The 21563-nt window shown below is 36.6% G+C and overlaps 1 protein-coding gene across 9 annotated transcripts in view; it reads right to left on the bottom strand.

Moving 5' to 3' along the window:
* LOC117336351 (liprin-alpha-1-like) overlaps positions 1–21563 on the bottom strand; it is a 50394-nt gene that overhangs the window by 19081 nt on the left and 9750 nt on the right. For 4 of the 9 annotated variants that reach the window (XM_033896846.1, XM_033896847.1, XM_033896851.1 and 1 more), the window contains exons 3-14: positions 20125–20289; positions 18879–18953; positions 17356–17493; positions 16574–16795; positions 15864–16010; positions 15424–15642; positions 14842–15036; positions 14271–14347; positions 13520–13652; positions 8785–8999; positions 7665–7845; positions 3840–3932 (exon numbers count right to left, since the gene is read on the bottom strand). In XM_033896846.1, the coding sequence (XP_033752737.1) occupies positions 3840–3932; positions 7665–7845; positions 8785–8999; positions 13520–13652; positions 14271–14347; positions 14842–15036; positions 15424–15642; positions 15864–16010; positions 16574–16795; positions 17356–17493; positions 18879–18953; positions 20125–20289 (1860 nt within the window). The remainder of the gene's footprint in view (positions 1–3839; positions 3933–7664; positions 7846–8784; positions 9000–13519; positions 13653–14270; positions 14348–14841; positions 15037–15423; positions 15643–15863; positions 16011–16573; positions 16796–17355; positions 17494–18878; positions 18954–20124; positions 20290–21563) is intronic. The other 5 variants (XM_033896852.1, XM_033896854.1, XM_033896849.1 and 2 more) reach the window with 4 other exon arrangements.

Genomic DNA, 21563 nt, shown 5'->3' with positions numbered 1-21563 from the left:
CCATTCAGAAGTACCCATACTTATAATTGTCACCATCCTGTTCCGGGCCAGTAGTGTATACCAGACCGTACCATTCAGAAGTACCCATACTTATAATTGTCACCATCCTGTTCCGGGCCAGTAGTGTATACCAGACCGTACCATTCAGAAGTACCCATACTTATGATTGTCACCATCCTATTCAAGGCCGTTAGTGTACCAGACTGTACCATTCAGAAGTACTCATACTTATAACGACCTTTGTTGCTCATAATGCCTGTTTGACCAGCCATTCAAGCTCGCTCGCAGTCTAGCAGTTAATGTTAGAATGTTAGAATTGTAAGCGCACGTAAAAGTATGGTAGTAATGATGTCAGTTAATTCCAGGTCTAGAGACCAGAGCTAGGGACGTATGTTTTAAACTGATTTACTCTTTAGTATTCTTCTGAGAAACTTTCCATTAGACCTAATAGGGGAAAAATATCTTTCAAAAATTTACTGTATCAACTGGAATCGGTGAAGATGAAAGTGTACTTAGATCAAATATAGTATTGATACCATAGACTGTATTAACCCATATAACTATGTTAAATCATCACTCTGTGATAATATATAATGTCTCACCATACCATGTGTTTATATCATTATGTAGGTTTGTGTAGTGGGTTAATCACCTTGTAAACAGCCAAGGTCATTTTGAGACAGCAGGGTCTCCTTGTAGAAGCTGACGGCTACTTAACTGAATAACTATGGGCAGTCCATCAGATGCTGGTCAGAACAAGTAAGGTCAAAGTCTTGCTTATGATCACAATCAAGACAGTAAGTGGGCTCAGTTTCTTGTGAAATGTGAACTATCCGCTGTAGGGATTGGAACACACACCTCAGATCCTCACCTGAGGTTGTGTAAGTCCAATGATTTACTGACTGTAGGGATTGGAACACACACCTCAGATCCTCACCTGAGGTTGTGTAAGTCCAATGATTTACTGACTGTAGGGATTGGAACACACACCTCAGATCCTCACCTGAGGTTGTGTAAGTCCAATGATTTACTGACTGTAGGGATTGGAACACACACCTCAGATCCTCACCTGAGGTTGTGTAAGTCCAATGATTTACTGACTGTAGGGATTGGAACACACACCTCAGATCCTCACCTGAGGTTGTGTAAGTCCAATGATTTACTGACTGTAGGGATTGGAACACACACCTCAGATCCTCACCTGAGGTTGTGTAAGTCCAATGATTTACTGACTGTAGGGATTGGAACACACACCTCAGATCCTCACCTGAGGTTGTGTAAGTCCAATGATTTACTGACTGTAGGGATAGGAACACACACCTCAGATCCTCACCTGAGATTGTGTAGATCCTCACCTGAGGTTGTGTAAGTCCAATGATTTACCGACTGTAGGGATTGGAACACACACCTCAGATCCTCACCTGAGATTGTGTAAGTCCAATGATTTACTGACTGTAGGGATAGGAACACACACCTCAGATCCTCACCTGAGATTGTGTAGATCCTCACCTGAGGTTGTGTAAGTCCAATGATTTACCGACTGTAGGGATTGGAACACACACCTCAGATCCTCACCTGAGATTGTGTAAGTCCAATGATTTACTGACCGAGTTATCAAACCTCTGTATTCGCAGTAATGGTATTTTTATTTGGTAGCTTCATATATCATGCATGAAATACAGATGTAAATATATAGTATTACCACACAATGGGATGAGTACTGTTTATAATGTGTACTGTATACATAATGTATGGTAAGGTTAATGTATACATATTGTGTATTATAATGTAACTGTATACAATGTGTTACAATAATGTTACTGTATACAATATGTTACAATAATGTAACTGTATACAATGTGTTACAATAATGTTACTGTATACAATGTGTTACAATGTAACTGTATACAATGTGTTACAATGTTACTGTATACAATGTGTTACAATGTTACTGTATACAATGTGTTACAATAATGTTACTGTATACAATGTGTTACACTAATGTTACTGTATACAATGTGTTACAATAATGTTACTGTATACAATGTGTTACAATGTTACTGTATACAATGTGTAACAATCTTAAATGTTACTTTATACAATGTGTTACAATAATGTTACTGTATACAATGTGTTACAATAATGTTACTGTATACAATGTGTTACAATAATGTTACTGTATACAATGTGTTACAATGTAACTGTATACAATGTGTTACAATAATGTTACTGTATACAATGTGTTACAATAACGTTATTGTATACAATATGTTACAATAATGTTACTGTATACAATGTGTTACAATAATGTTACTGTATACAATATGTTACAATAATGTTACTGTATACAATGTGTTACAATAATGTTACTGTATACAATGTGTTACAATGTAACTGTATACAATGCTACAATAATGTTACTGTATACATTGTGTTACAATGTTACTGTATACATTGTGTTACAATGTTACTGTATACAATGAATTACAATGTTACTATATACATGGTGTTTTATATTAGTTATTGTATACAATGTTACAATAATGTTACTGTATACATGGGGTTTTATATAAGTTACTGTATACATTGTGTTACAATGTTACTGTATACATGGGGTTTTATATAAGTTATTGTATACAATGTGTTACAATAATGTTACAATATATATATTTGTTATGTGTTACAATAAATGGTAAAGTATAATTGGTAGCATGATATCATTGTAAACCTTGATTACATGGCGACCCTATTCCTAACACATTTATTCTTGTAAAAAATTCACATTATAGGGTGTTATAGAGAAACATTACCACAATATTGTGATGGAGACCAGTTAGATATTGGCTATATTTGAAAAAAAATTGAATAATGATATACTAAATAGTTTAATGCCTACCTAATCGTTTGTTTAAATGCATGAATTTATATAATCACACAAGTTACTGTATTCCCTCCAGATACGAAGATTTAGTTATTGCCTACAACTGAACTGAATATCATTGTGAATCAGAGTATATCGAATCCTTACCATAACAATAGTTTAAGTTTTGATATAGGGTAAGTATACTGTTATATCCAAGAAAACCTACACCGGTATCAAAGCAAAAGCAATTAATTTCAATAAATTGGTACCGTGTACTTCAATCTGTGTCTTGCATGCCACAGTAATTATCAGTCATGTTAGCGAAGCTTTAAATGTATAATTATGTATAGTATGGTAGAGGCAGTGTTTATTGAGCCGCTAATACAATATAGCTTCATCCAGAGCTGCTGTAAGCTGATACAGAGTATGATGGGAAGGGCATTGTTAATGAGATAAGGGTATAAACATTGTTCTCTTGGTACTAGCTGAGGACTAGCAGGCACTACATCTCTGCTATCCTGTTAACAATCAACAGATGACCAGACTCGGGTAGAACAACTTATTCCAAATGACTAGAACACCTTATTCTAAATGACTATCAGTTTCCATTTTGAAAAATTTAATGTGCAATATTATCCCCTCAAATCTTTTGTTAATCTAAGAGGAGAGAGGTGTCTGGATAATGGTTGGGGGTTGGGGAGATGATGCAAGTCACTTTTGATACAAAGGGCTGGTATTGTTCTAGCGAGCGAGAGGAGGGCTGATTTTGTTACAGGGTACCAATGCGAGGGGGCAATACAGGTCATTGATGTTACATAAACACAATGTGAGGGACTGATACGTAGGGCCATTATTGTTCCACCAAGCCTAAGGGCACTGATTTGTAGCTATATAGGACTGATATTGTTCCGCTCAGTGTGAGGGCTATGTTGTGCGAGGAGAGGAAGGCGTGTATCCGTGTATCACCAGAGTTTACCTGGTTAACAGCGCCGTCAGCAGCAGTAGTGGCAAGCTGGGGACTAGAGGAAGAGTAGGTATACAGGTGGGATGTAGACATTCCTGCCGGGGCCTGTCAGAGACAAAGGTATACAATACACAGCCAGCACCCTACACCTAGTCCTTACCAGTTACTGGAACAAACTACACAAGCAGAGCTGCCGTCTTACCTTCAGTACAATACACCATACTACACTCTATCCCATTTCTATCTTTCAACAAAACGTTTTTATATTTTTTTCTTCTATGCTTTGATAATGAATCGGATTTTTTTTTACGTCAATAAGAAAAAAAAATTTAATAGCCCTGATCAGATCTCTAATGTTGTCTCTTTAAAAGCAAGGAGTTAAAAAATTTGTCTTATTTTACATTTAATTGTATAAATGCATGGTCCAAGAATATTACATAAATACAAAAACTATACGGCCCGATGCCAAACTTAGGCCATGCTATACATATGAAACACAAAAACTATGTTGGTTTGTAAATTCTTACAAATGTAATTTAGATTTGATCTAACAGATTGGAATGAAATAGAGTGCAATACGATGGCATCACCTTTTATGAGTTTTAAATCTGATCACTTATTAATAATATTATTTAATATGATTTGATATCTTGATATCTTTTTTCTCTGAGTTTTGTTCGAACACTCAATTTCTTAATTATCAATAAAACTTTTCATTTTTTTTATTCACTGACATTTCTTTAAATTTAAAAAATCAAAACATGGTAATGTATTTTAAATATCTCCTTGAATCTTATCAAAAAGCATTCTACAATATCATTTAATACATTATCAATGAATTATTCAAAGAAATCAAGTAAAACTTGCTATAGCATGACAAAAACTATGAGGAAAATATTAAAATTAAGGATTGAAGGATGCAAAAAATAAACAAATCAGCCAAGTGTTCACGGCTACAACACCTCTACCACTACACTTAGATGTACGGGGAAAAGGATAAGGAAGATTAAATCTTGTGTGTAAGATGAAACATACTATTCTATCTTTATTTATGCAAGGATATAAATTTTAATATCAAAAATATTTTAAAATGGTTGTTTCTATTAATATTTCCATATGAAATCTTAAATTTGTACTTTACAATCGCAATATTGTAATTGTGTTAGCTGAGTATTATTGTACTTCAATTATCAACAGTCTATTATTTTTTATGATTAGTACACTTTTATTCCATAAATTTAAAATTGTGCTTTAAAATCACAATATTGTAACTGTGTTAGCTGAGTATTGTACTTGAATTATTAACAGTCTATTATTTCTTAGTATCAAAACATATAGAATAGGTAAAAGAGTTTTTAAAGATGGGGTTTTCTATTTGAATGCAGTAAGAATATTATCTTGTAGTCAGAATTTCTCTGGAAACAACTTCTTATTTCAGTCATAATATTGTAGGAAAATGTGACAAGCAATTGCATAGAGATGAAGTTCAATTTTACAGATCCCCACATAGCTGACATAGAACTTTCAAATCACTACATATTCCAGAATTTGAGGTATAAAGAGATTAATGTTACCTATTGTTACAGCCTGTGTTGACCTTTGACCCCACTTGGTAAATTATGAAATATCAGGTGATTTTTTTTTTTTAATTGTGTTAGCATATTTTTATACCTACAAATCAAATACTTTTTCAAACCATTTCACAACTACATTTTTTATCGATATCAAGCAGTTAGGATTTAAGTATTAATTAATCACTACAATGCTGTATATGTATCACTACTGTGCCAAACACCACTACACCAACGGGCCATATCTTCAAAGCCAGGTTTACATGTTTATCAAAATCTTATGTAAAAGAATTTTCATAACAGAATGCTGAAATGCTTTATCCCCAAAGGATTCAAAATCATCATTTTAAACATTGACTTAATTGAACTTTGAAAATTTGGCCCTGGAAAATGATAAGCATGCGTTTTGTGATCTGAAATGAAATTGATGAACGGGAGCTGGAGTTGTCGGGAGCTCCAATAAGAGACTATCACCAAACAACAATACCAAAACAGTACGATAGCAATCATGCTGTGACAGTCGTTATGGTAACCTTGCTCTGTCTTTTAACCATTAATTACATTTGAATAATAATAAGAAAAAAATGCTATACCTACTAAATATTGCAAATAATAGATTTCCAAATAAGCAAGCTCATGAAAACTTTATCAATCATAGAAGTTCTTTTTTAATCATCAGTTACCAATCATAACTTATTTCTAAGCAAATTCAAGCCAGGATATAGTATTTGATATCAAATTGAATATCACTATTATTTTCATTAACCTTGTCTATAAAACAACTATCTTTAACTATCCATGGACCTGATCATTGATAGCTTTGAATGACTATAAACAATTTCTAACTAATAGATAGTGTGCAAAAAACTGAGATATATTGAAGTGATAAAACAGACAAAAAGTAAAAAGATGGCAGTGAAAATAAAAATAACAATGTGACCGAGTAGTGCAGAAAATAGAAAGGGGAAAAGGATGAGGGAGAAACAGAATGGGGAAACGAATGAGGGGAAAACAAAACAGGGATGGTTATATCTCCTGTAACTACAGTTAATTATTAACTTTCAAAATTTTATATTGTAATTATACAATACATTATGGGAGATAAAGTACTTGAATTTTCAGTAGGTTTGTCAAATCACATGCCTGTATTCTGACAAATTTGATTTTTATTAGAATCCGAGTTTTTGTAAATCATAGATACTGTTTAGAAAGTCTAAAGTGTAAATGTCCATATAGATTTAAACTCTTTATAAATATATACATAGCCTAGTATAATAGTAGACCAATCAATTACATATACTTTAAAACATCCTTGTGTCATTCTATACGAAGCACTAAATGCTGTATCATATATTGTATTAGATCTACCTTAACCCTAAATCTATCAAATTCTACAGTTTAATTAAATAACCAGTTAAGTGAACCCATGCCTGGAAGAATTTTGTGTTATTGCATATCTAACTTAAGTAAATGACAAAATTATGATGATTTGTATTTTTAACTCCACAATGTGTTGACTGGAATAGACAATATTATCCTCAATTGTAAATCCAATGTAATCATTAAAAGCTGTCATCACTGATTAGTACCAAGTTAAATTCCTGAAGACCTCAGTTTTATGTACAATTCAAGTTGAAATATGAACCTTGTAACACTTGACAGAGATGGAGGCATTGATGAATTAAGGATAAGAGTGAAAGGATGGGCTCTGGGGATGTATGTACACTAGGTGGATGGGCATGGAAAATGAATGTCAAAGCCACACAGGAGAAGAATGTCCCTGTGTAAGAAAGATACCATGAGAGATCTGGTGTGCTCAATTGATTCAATGAAAAAATGCAAACATACAATATTTTGCGCTGTGTTCTTGCAAACCACAGCTGAACTTTTAGCAGTCAGTAGAGAGCATAGCAACTACGCATAAACTCGCACCCTAAAACTGCTTCCAGTCACAACTGCAAATAGGAAACTCACATGACATCTACAAGAAAACTTTTGCGAAAGTTTGATAATCATAAAAAAAAGTAGAGAAGAGAGAATTCTAAAGCCATAGCAAAGCTTTTGATTGGTTGGTCAAAAGGCAGAGCATGCTTACCAATAACAACGGTGGTGGGAGTCAGCAAAGGGAAGGGCAATTTTAAACCAATAACACACGACATATATACGGAGCAGTGCGTGTACCGAGGCGATAAAATAAGGGACCGCAAGTCGTGTCACTCGTTCAGTGAGTGCTGCCATGACGACTTTGCCAGACTCCCGCACTTACAGTATGGTACTTTTGAAGGTAGTCTCTTGATTGAAAAGTATGCGGGGTCGGAGTTGAACTCCCACTAAGCGGAGGGGACGTGCGCCACCTGTTGGTGATTGTATCTAGACTCCCGCTGCCTACCCTGCTCTCCAGTTCCTCTGCCCTCTGCTCTGTGCTGTCTTTCTCTTCTTGGATCAGCCTACAAGTATCAACATATGTAAGCGTGCAGTATTACTGGATCAGCCTACAAGTATCAACATATTTCAGTGTGTAGTATTACGGGATCAGCCTACAAGTATCAACATATTTAAGTGTGTGGTATTACGGGATCAGCCTACAAGTATCAACATATTTAAGTGTGTAGTATTACAGGATCGGCCTAAAAGTATCAACATATTTAAGTGTGTGGTATTACGGGATCAGCCTACAAGTATCAACATATTTAAGTGTGTAGTATTACAGGATCGGCCTACAAGTATCAACATATTTCAGTGTATAGTGTTACTGGATCAGCCTACAAGCATCAACATATTTCAGTGTGTGGTATTACTGGATCAGCCTACAAGCATCAACATATTTCAGTGTGTGGTATTACAGGATCAGCCTACAAGTATCAACGTATTTCAGTGTGTAGTATTGTAGTACACAATATCTATCACCTACCGCTTGGCATAATAAAATAAAATAAATGCGAGATACTTTGCATGTTAACAAAATGTGTTAAGTGGGTAATTGTGTTTAAAAATTCCCGAACAATCTTACAAAAGAGTTAAGTTATATATTATTATATTATTAAGTGTTAAGTCAGATAGCATAGCACATGTCAATCTAATCATTTGGTTCACTTACAAGATATGGTTTAATTTCTTGTGAAAGACATGTTTATGAAGAAGATAATGTGCTGATTGGTTTTTAGGTGAAAAATCTGTTCTCCACCAGCTATAGCTTGACTACTAGTGAAACTATGATATCCCTGCTGCAGAGAGACAGAAAAGTGGAAAAGCCAATTCAAAATTTGAACACAAGACCACTCTGCATTATAACATTATTTTAGTCTGGCCAGTTTAATGGGAAAACATAAAAGGTATGAACAGCCATGAAAACATTTTCAAAGTGAATTTATTTCCTCTGTATTTACCTGATTTCATTGTTGATGGCGTCTAGCTGTTCCTGCAGCATGTAAGCTAGGGTCTGTGCGTCCGTGTGTCCGGTCGGCGACAGCATGTCAAAAGCAAGCACGGATTCATTATCATCTGTTCCCTCGTTGTCGCTCGACTCGAATGCATGTTGTACGTTGGCTAACACATGTGCCTGCTGTAGCTTCTCCCACTCCTGCTCGTTCAGTGTGTTTACCTGGCCACATATAAAGCAATACAATTATAGACATTTCTCATACAGGTTAACCAACATGATCGTTAACCTGCTGTAATTATGTATATTTTACATCAATAAATTTGATTAATGTTACAACTGAAAATGATGATTGAAAAAAAAAAAAATCTTTGTCATTTCCTGTAATTTGTAATTATTTTATAGCAATATATCATGGTAGTGATCATTTTCCTGTCTTTAGGGGCGCTGTAATTTGTGGTCAAATCTTTCAGCTTTTGCCAAATAAAAAACAAAACAAATATGAACTACAGAACCCCTATCATTGAGAATGACGATTATGATATATTCCAAAAACACCAAACAGCACAAAAACCGAAAAACATCAAAACAAGAAAACAGATGTGTCGCCTGCACGTCCTAACAAATTGCAATTTCAGCAGTAGTGAAGAAATACAATTCAATTTTTAGGCTGCAGTATCACAGAACAGCATCCTTATAAAACAACTGTGAATTTGGCAGGCATTAAGCTCAAGTGCCTTCTGTTAGCAATGCAATAGTTCTTTGTAGAGATATCATCCCAAGACCATCAACAAATTAGATTACAGCAAGCTCATTTTAATACTTATAAATGTATATGATAAAGATAATGTATCTCACAGAAATGAAAAACTTTCTTAAAAGAAATTGTCTTGAAGCATTACTGTAAACAAGGGCCCAATGGGCCCAAATCGCTCACCTGCAATGCAGTGATCTTTTCATATATGGATGCTGCAGTTATTTGAAAGCATGCTACAGGACCAATATAATAATGTCTCTCTGCACTTTGGCTTTTCACTAAAAGTCATTCAAAGATTTAAGCATACTTGATCGACGTGACCTTGAATGCGAGTCAGGGTCATTCATTTGAACAAACTTGGTAGCCCTTTACCCCAGCATGCTTCAGACCCAATATTAACTCCATGGGACTCTTGGTTATTGAGAAGAAGTCGTTTCAAGATTTTAGCCTTTTTGACTCCTGTGACCTTGAATGAAGGTCAAGGTCATTCATTTCAACAAACTTGGTAGCCCTTTACCCAAGCATGCTACAGACCTAATATCAACTCCCTGGGACTCTTGGTTATTGAGAAGAAGTCGTTTAAAGATTTTAGCCTTTTTGACTCCTGTGACCTTGAATGAAGATCAAGGTCATTCATTTGAACAAACTTGCGAGCCCTTCACCCCAGCATGCTACAGGCCAAATATTAGGTCTCTGGGACTGTTGGTAATTGAGAAGAAGTTGTTAAAATTTTTAGCCTTTTTGACCGCTGTGACCTTGAATGAAGGTCAAGGTCATTCAATTGAACAAACTTGGTAACCCTTTACCGCAGCATGCTACAGACCCAATATAAACTCGCTGGGACTCTTGGTTATTGAGAAGAAGTCGTTTTAAAATGTTAGCCTTTTTGACTCCAGTGACCTTGAATGAAAGTCAAGGTCATTCATTTGAACAAACTTGGTAGCCCTTTACCCCAGCATGCTACAGGCCAAATAATAGGTCTCTGGGACTGTTGGTTATTGAGAAGAAGTCGTTTAAATATTTTAGCCTTTTTGACTCCTGTGACCTTGAATGAAGGTCAAGGTCATTCATTTGAACAAATTTGGTAGCCCTTTACCGCAGCATGCTACAAACCCAATATCAACTCCCTGGGACTCTTGGTTATTGAGAAGAAGTCGTTTAAAGATTTTAGCCTGTTTGGTCCCTGTGACATTGAATGAAGGTCAAGGTCATTCATTTGAACAAACTAGGTAGCCCTTCACCCCAGCATGCTACAGACCCAATATCAACTCCCTGGGCCTCTTGGTTATTGAGAAGAAGTCGTTTAAAGATTTCAGCCTTTTTGACTCCTGTGACCTTGAATGAAGATCAAGGTCATTCATTTGAACAAACTTGGGAGCCCTTCACCCCAGCATGCTACAGGCCAAATATAAGGTCTCTGGGACTCTTGGTTATTGAGAAGAAGTTGTTTAAAGATTTTAGCCTTTTTGACTCCTGTGACCTTGAATGAAGGTCAAGGTAATTCATTTCAACAAACTTGGTAGCCCTTTACCCCAGCATGCTACAGACATAATATCAACTCCCTGGGCCTCTTGGTTATTGAGAAGAAGTCATTTAAAGATTTTAGCCTTTTTGACTCTTGTGACCTTGAATGAAGGTCAAGGTCATTCATTTGAACAAACTTGGGAGCCCTTCACCCTAGCATGCTGCAGGCCAAATATTAGGTCTCTGGATCTGTTGGTTATTGAGAAGAAGTCGTTTAAAGATTTTAGCCTTTTTGACTCCTGTGACCTTGAATGAAGGTCAAGGTCATTCATTTGAACAAACTTGGTAGCCCTTCACCCCAGCATGCTACAGGCCAAATATCAGCTCCCTGGGCCTCTTGGTTATTGAGAAGAAGTCTTTCAAAGATTTTAGCCTTTTTGACTCCTGTGACCTTGAATGAAGGTCAAGGTCATTCATTTCAACAAACTTGGGAGCCCTTCACCCTAGCATGCTGCAGGCCAAATATTAGGTCTCTGGATCTGTTGGTTATTGAGAAGAAGTCGTTTAAAGATTTTAGCCTTTTTGACTCCTGTGACCTTGAATGAAGGTCAAGGTCATTCATTTGAACAAACTTGGTAGCCCTTCACCCCAGCATGCTTCAGACCCAATATCAAGTCCCTGGGTATTTTGGCTATTTAGAAGAAGTCGTTTAATTTTTTTTTAGCATATTTGACCCCTGTGACCTTGAATGAAAGTCAAGGTCATTCATTTGAACAAACTTGGTAGCCCTTCACCCCAGCATGCTACAGACCTAATATCAACTCCCTGGGACTCTTGGTTATTGAGAAGAAGTCGTTTAAAGTTTTTAGCCTTTTTGACTCTTGTGACCTTGAATGAAGGTCAAGGTCATTCATTTGAACAAACTTGGGAGCCCTTCACCCTAGCATGCTGCAGGCCAAATATTAGGTCTCTGGATCTGTTGGTTATTGAGAAGAAGTCGTTTAAAGATTTTAGCCTTTTTGACTCCTGTGACCTTGAATGAAGGTCAAGGTCATTCATTTGAACAAACTTGGTAGCCCTTCACCCCAGCATGCTACAGGCCAAATATCAGCTCCCTGGGCCTCTTGGTTATTGAGAAGAAGTCTTTCAAAGATTTTAGCCTTTTTGACTCCTGTGACCTTGAATGAAGGTCAAGGTCATTCATTTGAACAAACTTGGGAGCCCTTCACCCTAGCATGCTGCAGGCCAAATATTAGGTCTCTGGATCTGTTGGTTATTGAGAAGAAGTCGTTTAAAGATTTTAGCCTTTTTGACTCCTGTGACCTTGAATGAAGGTCAAGGTCATTCATTTGAACAAACTTGGTAGCCCTTCACCCCAGCATGCTTCAGACCCAATATCAAGTCCCTGGGTATTTTGGCTATTTAGAAGAAGTCGTTTAATTTTTTTTTAGCATATTTGACCCCTGTGACCTTGAATGAAAGTCAAGGTCATTCATTTGAACAAACTTGGTAGCCCTTCACCCCAGCATGCTACAGACCTAATATCAACTCCCTGGGACTCTTGGTTATTGAGAAGAAGTCGTTTAAAGTTTTTAGCCTTTTTGACCCCTGTGACCTTGAACGAAGGTCAACGTTATTCATTTGAACAAACTTGGTAGCCCTTCACCCCAGCATGCTACAGGCCCAATATTAGGTCTCTGGGCCTTTTGGTTATTGAGAAGAAGTTGCTTGAATGGAAAAGTTGACGCCGGACGGACGGCCGGACGGCCAGACGGCCGGACGGACGACGGACGGACGACGGACGCCGCGCCACGGCATAAGCTCACTTGCCCTTCGGGCAGGTGAGCTAAAAATCCAAGATGGTCACTGGCATCCATATTGATGTACAGACCCAACTCCAAATTGAAATGAAGATAGTAGATAATTGACTCTGCCATTGTTTTGTAGATAAAGTGTACAGAAAATTCACATGGAAATGACTGAGGCAGTGAAAAACTGAAATGGCCACTGGTAGTCAAATAGTCTTCAGCATGATGCTGGAGTATCTGCAGAAATTTTCATGGAACATCTTTATTTCTTAAAGAATATATCAAGAAACATTCTGTGTAGATACTTTTATAGGTGTAAAATTTAAGTCACTTGAAGCCATATTGAATTCTCAATAACTATCATGATTTAATTTGTAGAAGCGTAATAAAACTTAAAGCGTCACCTTTAAAAAAATTTTTAACAGAATTATATTATAATTAATACACCAAAACTGAACATAGGCAAGGCACTATGACAACAGAATTTCATTAATCAAAGCAGTTCTTCAATATTAACTCCAGAATGGCTAAGGAAATACTCAAAACCCTATCCACACAATGACATGTATGTTGACAGTGATCTCAATATGTAGCCTTTACTTTGCAGGTGACACACTAACTACTAAGCATGCAAAACCAATCCTTCTTAAACACATCTAAATGAACACTACATAGGACCACAAGACCACATCTAGATTGAGAGCATGGGACACCTGTAGACTGACTTTGCCTGGGTCCTCCAGCATCGCCTGTTCCCGGCCTCGGTTCATACGTCGCGACACGTCCATGCTGCTCTCCATAGGACTCACATTGGATGTCATGCTGTATCCTGTCCTGTAGTCAACACTGTAACACATTTAAGTTAGAAACTCATTTCTTATTTCCTAATTGTCTGATGTTCTATCCAAGTAACATTAAACATGATGAATGTTTGTGTCAGATTCAGGAATGTATTTTAAATCCTTACGGTAAAATGTCTCTATCTTATCATAACAAGTGATGTAATAAGTATGTCTCTACTGGACCCTGCTAAACACAGTAACAGTGACCTTGACGTAAAAAAAACCTGAAACTCGAACTTGTCTGATATATTATGGCCTTTTATCATTGTATGAAGTTTCAGCGAAATCCCTCACGTAATGAACCAGCTAGAGTGCTGACAAACTTTGGTGTTAAATATATACAAGACAGCCTAATAGGAAACCCTAAAATCGCCCCGCTTTCACCAATAGTGGACTAATAAGCCTGGAGATTCTGTTAATCAAGTATACTTGACAAGGTCAAGGATATGTATGCATGGAAGTTAGAGGTCAGAGACATACTCTCCCACTTTATTTTACACACATTCCTTCCTACCTACACTACATACAAGGTTTCTCTACAGTCCTACTCAGAGCTGATTTAATGGAGCAGATCTGAACAATTTTTAATTTGTGTGAAGGTACTGGAGTGATAGATATCTACCCGGCCAGATGTTCAATCTGTTGACGAAGTGTTTCTACTTCTCTCTTAGCAACAATCAGGTCTTCATTGGTCCTTTCCTGAAAAATAATGTGAGAATTTAATGTATTTGTAATCTAAATTTTCATTGATGTGTCAGTATCCTGTTTCAATAGTACCAAATTTTTGCATAATTTGCAAATGCTTTGTAAGAAAAGCTTGGCTGAAATACACGTAACAATATTTGAGCCTATATCCATCATTTATTTCAATGTATTTCAACTTTCAACTCTTTCAATAAATGTACAATTAACTTTCTTTGTCATAAAGCAAACGAGAATTATTCCAGATAAACTACCAAATTTAATACTGTTCAGTTAATAATCAATTACATTTCCTTTCTTGCTTTTTAAAACAAAAGCAGAAAGTTGAATTGTGTCTTTTACTTGTTCCTGAGCGGATTAATTATATAACATAAAGTGTGGTGGTTCTTGTTCCTGGCGGATTAATTATATAACAGAAAGTGTGGTGGTTCTTGTTCCTGAGCTGATTAATTATATAACATAAAGTGTGGTAGTCCTTGTAGCTACTGTACCTTCTCATTCTGAGTCTCCTCCAGCGCCTTACAGATACCCTCTAGCTCCTGGGTTAACTGGTTTTTGTCCTCCAAAGCCTGCATTCGTTCCTTCAGGTGGAGCTGTAGTCTCTCGTTTGATTCACTCAGTAGTTTGTCCACTGTGGCTGATAATCGACTGTTGTGTTCTTCATTTAACTTTTCTCTCTGTCTTCCCTGTTAGCCGCATACATTTCAATTAATACAACTAAACCAACACATTATGGATGCTGTCTATATGACGTTATGATGTTATTGTATTTCATATCTATATTTCTGAAACATTCATGCAATTCAGAATATATTTCAAATTTTATCAGAAATACAGCAATTTTCAGTTTTTTGAACAGGAGCATTAGTTTTCTTCTTAAAGCCTATTATATCACTTTATTTCAGCATTATCCTAAATATTAAATTTCACAGCCTAAAGCCTCTTTATTTGTCTGTATCAGTTTCAGAAGTAAATCTAAGTGAGTCTAGCAATAAACTATCAATATCTCGTCAAAGGAATGACTGGATTGGAAAATCTACATAGTTTGAGACAGAACAACCTCCGAGACCAACCCTTTGTAGCTCAGTCTCCTTCTCTGATATGATGGATCTCATTTGTTGTAGCATTTCCTCAGCAGAACCATGTCGCTCCTCAGCTTGAGACAGTGCCTCGAGACGTTGTTGTAGCTCTGCCTCTACAGTTGGAAGAGCTTCTACCTTCTTCATCGACTGCTGTAGCCGCTGTTCTGCCAACTCATATTTCTCCTGTGCACTACGCATCTTCTCTTCGCTCTGACAAAACAAGGCCATAGTTTGCTAGTAATGGTTTAGGTTTTGTTTTAAGCATACCTGCTCTAGGATAATTCCTAAATAATTTTTACTGTTACTTTTAAGAAATACTTATTATGGACAGTTTTTAACTTGGGAATTCAAAATTGACTAAAGTATTTGATAACAAGTGAAGGTTCTGTTGAACTGAATGGTTAAACCCAGATGTAACAGTTTTAACATACCGATTTCAGCTGTGATTCCTTATTGGCAAGTTCCGACTCTAACTTGTCGTTGAGATCATGTAATGATGTAGACTCTCTCTGAGCATTGAGGTAGCGCTTCTCTAACGTAGCGATTCTCTCCTCTTGGTCTTCTCTTTGGGCCAAAGACTATAAAAACCGAAACAACAGCTTATACACTTAACTATTTCATGACAATCCAGACGCCATACAATCAATTTTGATATTGTATTTCAAAAGTGATATGGAGTAATAAATCGAGATTTCCATACAAATAAGATCTGCATAAACATTCAACTCAACAGAAATGAAAAGGATTAACCCTTCATTAGTTTATTTTTAACATGTTTTTATTTGTTTGTTTGCTAACATTACATCATGTGATATTGACTGTAGATTTCAGTATGTCACATTATCTCATGTATTTTATGATAAATGCATCTATTGTAAATGTGGAAATTTACAATTAACTTTTCCCCATGCATATTCTTTTGTTATGTATGAGGTACTTATATTATGGAACAGGTAAAAAAGAAATATCCCCAAGCATGTAGTTTACCTAGCAAAATTAATCTGCTTACAGAAATAACCACGTTTACAGTATCAACTAAACAATCCATATGTGGTCATTCTACTGTAATATGGCTATCTACGTTAAACTGATATCATTTCAAGTTCTGTAAAAGAATCACAAATATAATTTAGTGTCTGACCTCTCTCAGATCTCGTTGGAGCTTGACCACCTGCTCCTGACATTTGATCAGATCTTTTTGGTTACAGGTGTAGTTTTCCTCCAGCTCTGTCATCTTATTGGTCATTTCTAACATCTTGGTTCTGGCTGATGTCAACTCAGAGTTCTGTTTCTCTACAGTATCCTGGAGCTCTATCACACGGTTGACGTCGGAATCAGGATCGATGGATCCATTGGATAATCGCTACAAAAACAGGCACAGGTAAATTCAGGGTGGTGTAAGTGATTGTGTCCATCGATCAGGATCACCGCAGAACATGGTAGAGGAAGATGGCTCCTAATCTTAGAGATATATATTTAGTGTTTCACTTCATTAGACTGGGTTGGGGTCAGATGGAGGAGGCTGTAAAAACAGTAGATTGTAGGGTCCAGGAGATAGGCTGTGGAAACATGGCAAAGATTGACGGTCTATGGGGCTACCTACCTTGGACTGGTGTTATTAAGTGGTCTTGTTCATTAGACCAGGATAACTGTGGAACCATGATGAAGCTTAAGGGTCTGAGTAGATACCTAACTGGGGTGGTGTAAGTGGTCCGTTTTGTTAGACTAGGATTGCCATAGAAACATGGCTGAGGGAGAATGCTACTGACCTTGGGGTGGTGTAAGTGGTCCGGTTTGTTAGACTAAGATTGCCATAGTAACACGGCTGAGGGAGAATGCTACTGACCTTGGGGTGGTGTAAGTGGTCCGGTTTGTTAGACTAAGATTGCCATAGTTACACGGCTGAGGGAGAATGCTACTGACCTTGGGGTGGTGTAAGTGGTCCGGTTTGTTAGACTCCGTCCCTTCCTGTTGTATGGCCTCCAACTTAGCTGGTTTGCCATCCTCTGTACTACCACTGGAATGACGTGATTTACTCTGCTGCTCTCGTAGCGTAAACAACTACAAATAAACAATAGCGTCAAGAGTTTTGGGACATAAAAATATATAAAAAAAAATTCAACAAAATTAATGATATCATCTCTACAATCTATTCATCAGAATGAGTTGAAAAGTCAATTCCCCCATTATCATGGATAGATGATGTATTCTAATTAACCTTTTCCAACAATCTTTTTAATTCAGGTGTATCAGGTTATCTTGATTAATCGTAAATGGCCTGAATAGTACTGACCACAATGTGGTAGATTATCAAGGAAATTCCATATAGAGATAGGTTTCCTTATACCTTTAAATAGAACAGAAAAGAAGAAGGCCAACCCTTCAAACCAGTTCCTGATCAGTAAATTCTTAAAGTGATATACATGAAAAACGGGGAAGAACATACTGATCAGAATCTTCTTTCTAGAGTTCTTCTTTTCTGTTTCATTTATTTATATCATGATGGCTCTATATCCCACTAGGACTCTCTTGGAACCTTGGAGACAAACTATTACCCAGGTTCATCCATATATGTGTGTACTGGATGTTGGTTCTTGGAGGATTTTCTCTATTGTCCTTTGCACATTAATTTGGGAAATCAAATCTATCTCTCGAGAACTGTGACCTCCTAAAGAGATGGTTTGGTTTGGCGTTGTTTAACATCCTATGAACAGCTATTGTCATTTAAGGATGGCCTCCCTTGTGTGTTAGATGAATGTGTGTGGTAAATATGTGTGTTTTGGGAGACTGCTGTATATTTGTGTTTGTCTCCTTCGTGACAGTGTGGACTCGTGCTGACTTTACAGTGTTTGTCTGTTTGTGACAGTGTGGACTCGCGCCGACTTTACAGTGTTTGTCTCTTTGTGACAGTGTGGACTCTACACCGACTTTACAGTGTGTGTCTTTACGTGACAGTGTGGACTCGCCCCGACTTTACATTATTTGTCTGTTCGTGACAGTGTGGACTTGCGCCGACTTTACAGTGCTACCTCACTGAAGCATACCCATGCACCCAGCAGGACACAAGGGAGTGATTAATGTATGTTTAAATAACTTTTACTCAATTGTTGAAAAATAAATTATCATAAAGTATCATTAAATGGCATTTAGGGATTAATGTCAGAAATACCTGATATGAAGTTTAGTTATAGGAACCCAAAACCAACAGACAAGTCCTTACAGACAAGCACATGGTACTGACCTTCAATTGGTCTTAAAAAGATTGATGGCAAGCTAAAGAACAATTAAAAAGAAATGTTCAAAAACTTTAACCAGACATCTATGGACAAGTAAGTTATGTGGACAACAGGATGGAAAGAATGATACAATAATCTGTCAGAGAAAGAAAACAATCTGTAAGTGATTTGAAACTTACCCCCGCTCCCCTCCCCCTTCTCAACACTTACCTCTTGGTTTGCACTAGCCAAATCTTCTTCTAATGTTGCTACTCTCTCAAGAGCTACTCTTAATCTCTCACGAACCTGAATACAAACAAAAATTAATGATCACAATAAATCTGAATAAGAAAAAAAATGATGTTCACCATAAAACAGCTCAGCACCTTGTCAGGAGGAGAAAACTAAGAAGTAACCCAAGACTTGTTAGTACAATGACATCCCAACTAAGTGGAAATCAATGTTTACAGTTAATTAGTGTGAACCAACCTTAATTTGATGAGATTTTCTGCCAGGTACAATACTGTTTTGGGTTGGCAACATTTTCATACTTCCTGTTCCAGTGAGAATATTAAGACATTGCACCTGCATCTCCAAGCTCCGAAGTTTGATTGTGGGGGTTTTAAGTGAAAGTATCTTTGCATAAAGCCTTAACACAAGTCAGGGCATATAATAGTCTGATAAGATCAACTCAATTTTTAATTTTTTTTTAGGAATTTAGTTTCATTTTCATAAAAAAGTATGTATGTTTATCATATGTGAAACCCTCTGTATCCCTGTTATCTCAGTTAATCACCATTTCCGAGGTGTTAGATAGCGCAGAAGCAATATAAACACCTTTAAATCTCAGAAGAACCATGCCAAATTTTCTTCACAATGCAAAAATTCAAGTGCAATGCTTTCCAATTATTATCAGCAGTAAAAGTCTACTGACAGCAACAGACCTCCAAACCAGCAATGTTACCCGACAGATCAGCACTGCCTTGTAAACATACCACCAACATCTATTGACATCAATCATAGAAAGACTTCAAAGAGGTGGCAAACAGAGATTCAACTTCACACATAAAGATAATGTAAGGCTTGCATATAAAAAGAAAAAGTGGTTAAAAATTCCACTCTCAATGGGATACTGTATATCAAAACATTAGGAAGTATTGAAATCCACCTCAAGATGACTTGATACATAAATATCATATTATGAGGCTCCTGACGCGTTATTTACCATCTTTGTTAATAAGTACAGGTTAAACAATAATGATGACTAAATTTGATTTCTAGGTTAAAAAATCACACTTATTTACTACGCAGAATCTAAATTCAAATTTAAAATGCATAATATTACCGTCAGAGATTTGATCTGATCAGACTCACTTATGTGGATTACTTAAAATTGGACTGATGAAGGCTGATAACCACATGAGAAATTAAAGGTGGACTGTTGTAGTGGACTAGTGGAAGGTGCTGGATCACTCACCTTTTCATCTAAAGCTTTGTGGTGTTCAAACAAGGACTTGAGTGCTTTCAGCACCTCCACCTCACTGGACACACCTGCCGGGGAGGAAGCCTGCCGCTTGACCACAGTCATCCTGAGAGATCGTTCGTGTCTAGATACTAGACATTCTAGGTGTTCCAGTAGTAACTATAATGGAAAAAATAGTTTTGATAAAGTTTATATTTCATATTTTGGGTTGATAAGTTAAAACATACACATATTCTATCACTCACAGACAAGTGGGGCTGGGTAGAGGAGTTAAATGTACACATATTCTATCACTCACAGACAAGTGGGGCTGGGTAGATGAGTTAAATGTACACATATTCTATCACTCACAGACAAGTGGGGCTGGGTAGAGTAGTTAAATGTACACATATTGGGGCTGGGTAGATGAGTTAAATGTACACATATTCTATCACTCACAGACAAGTGGGGCTGGGTAGAGGAGTTAAATGTACACATATTGGGGCTGGGTAGATGAGTTAAATGTACACATATTCTATCACTCACAGACAAGTGGGGCTGGGTAGAGGAGTTAAATGTACACATATTCTATCACTCAAAGACAAGTGGGGCTGGGTAGAAGAGTTAAATGTACACATATTGGGGCTGGGTAGATGAGTTAAATGTACACATATTGGGGCTGGGTAGATGAGTTAAATGTACACATATTCTATCACTCACAAACAAGTGGGGCTGGGTAGAGGAGTTAAATGTACACATATTGGGGCTGGGTAGAGGAGTTAAACGTACACATATTCTATCACTCAGACAAGTGGGGCTGGGTAGAGGAGTTAAATGTACACATATTGGGGCTGGGTAGATGAGTTAAATGTACACATATTCTATCACTCAGACAAGTAGGGCTGGGAATCACTTTTAGGGTGTAATCTTTACACTTGAAGTAACTTAAGACATTTCAACTGTAACTATTGAGAAATGTGACAAGTCATGACAATTTATATAATTACAGACCTGTGTTAAATGCCTTTAAAGATATATTGGTTGTATATAATCTATGATTTATACACACATATATATATGTATAATCAGTAAAGCAATAATGACAGTACAGACAAATATATTGTAAAATTGTAGAGGCAATTCGTCCCTTTATCAAGACACAATTAGAACACATGTAACAGTTATATAAATCTAGTAAACAATCTATGAACCGTGACAATATTAGTTTGTGTTAATGATCCCTTCAGTCAATTACTAGTTCCCCGTAGGCCTACTGTTATTAATTATATATCATCTTTAGATAATAAGGTATGTATAATTATCTTCTTTTTTTCAAAATATTCCTGATATCCCAGAATATACCGACATTGTTGTACTACACATTAGACTGAAGTCACTGTACCTCTAAATGATACTGAATTCTTATATTGTATTGATTTTAATTTTTAAACATT

Source organism: Pecten maximus, chromosome 10, assembly GCF_902652985.1.
Source record: "Pecten maximus chromosome 10, xPecMax1.1, whole genome shotgun sequence".
In the NCBI taxonomy this organism is placed as follows: domain Eukaryota; kingdom Metazoa; phylum Mollusca; class Bivalvia; order Pectinida; family Pectinidae; genus Pecten; species Pecten maximus.
This window is presented reverse-complemented; position numbering and strand designations above follow the sequence as displayed.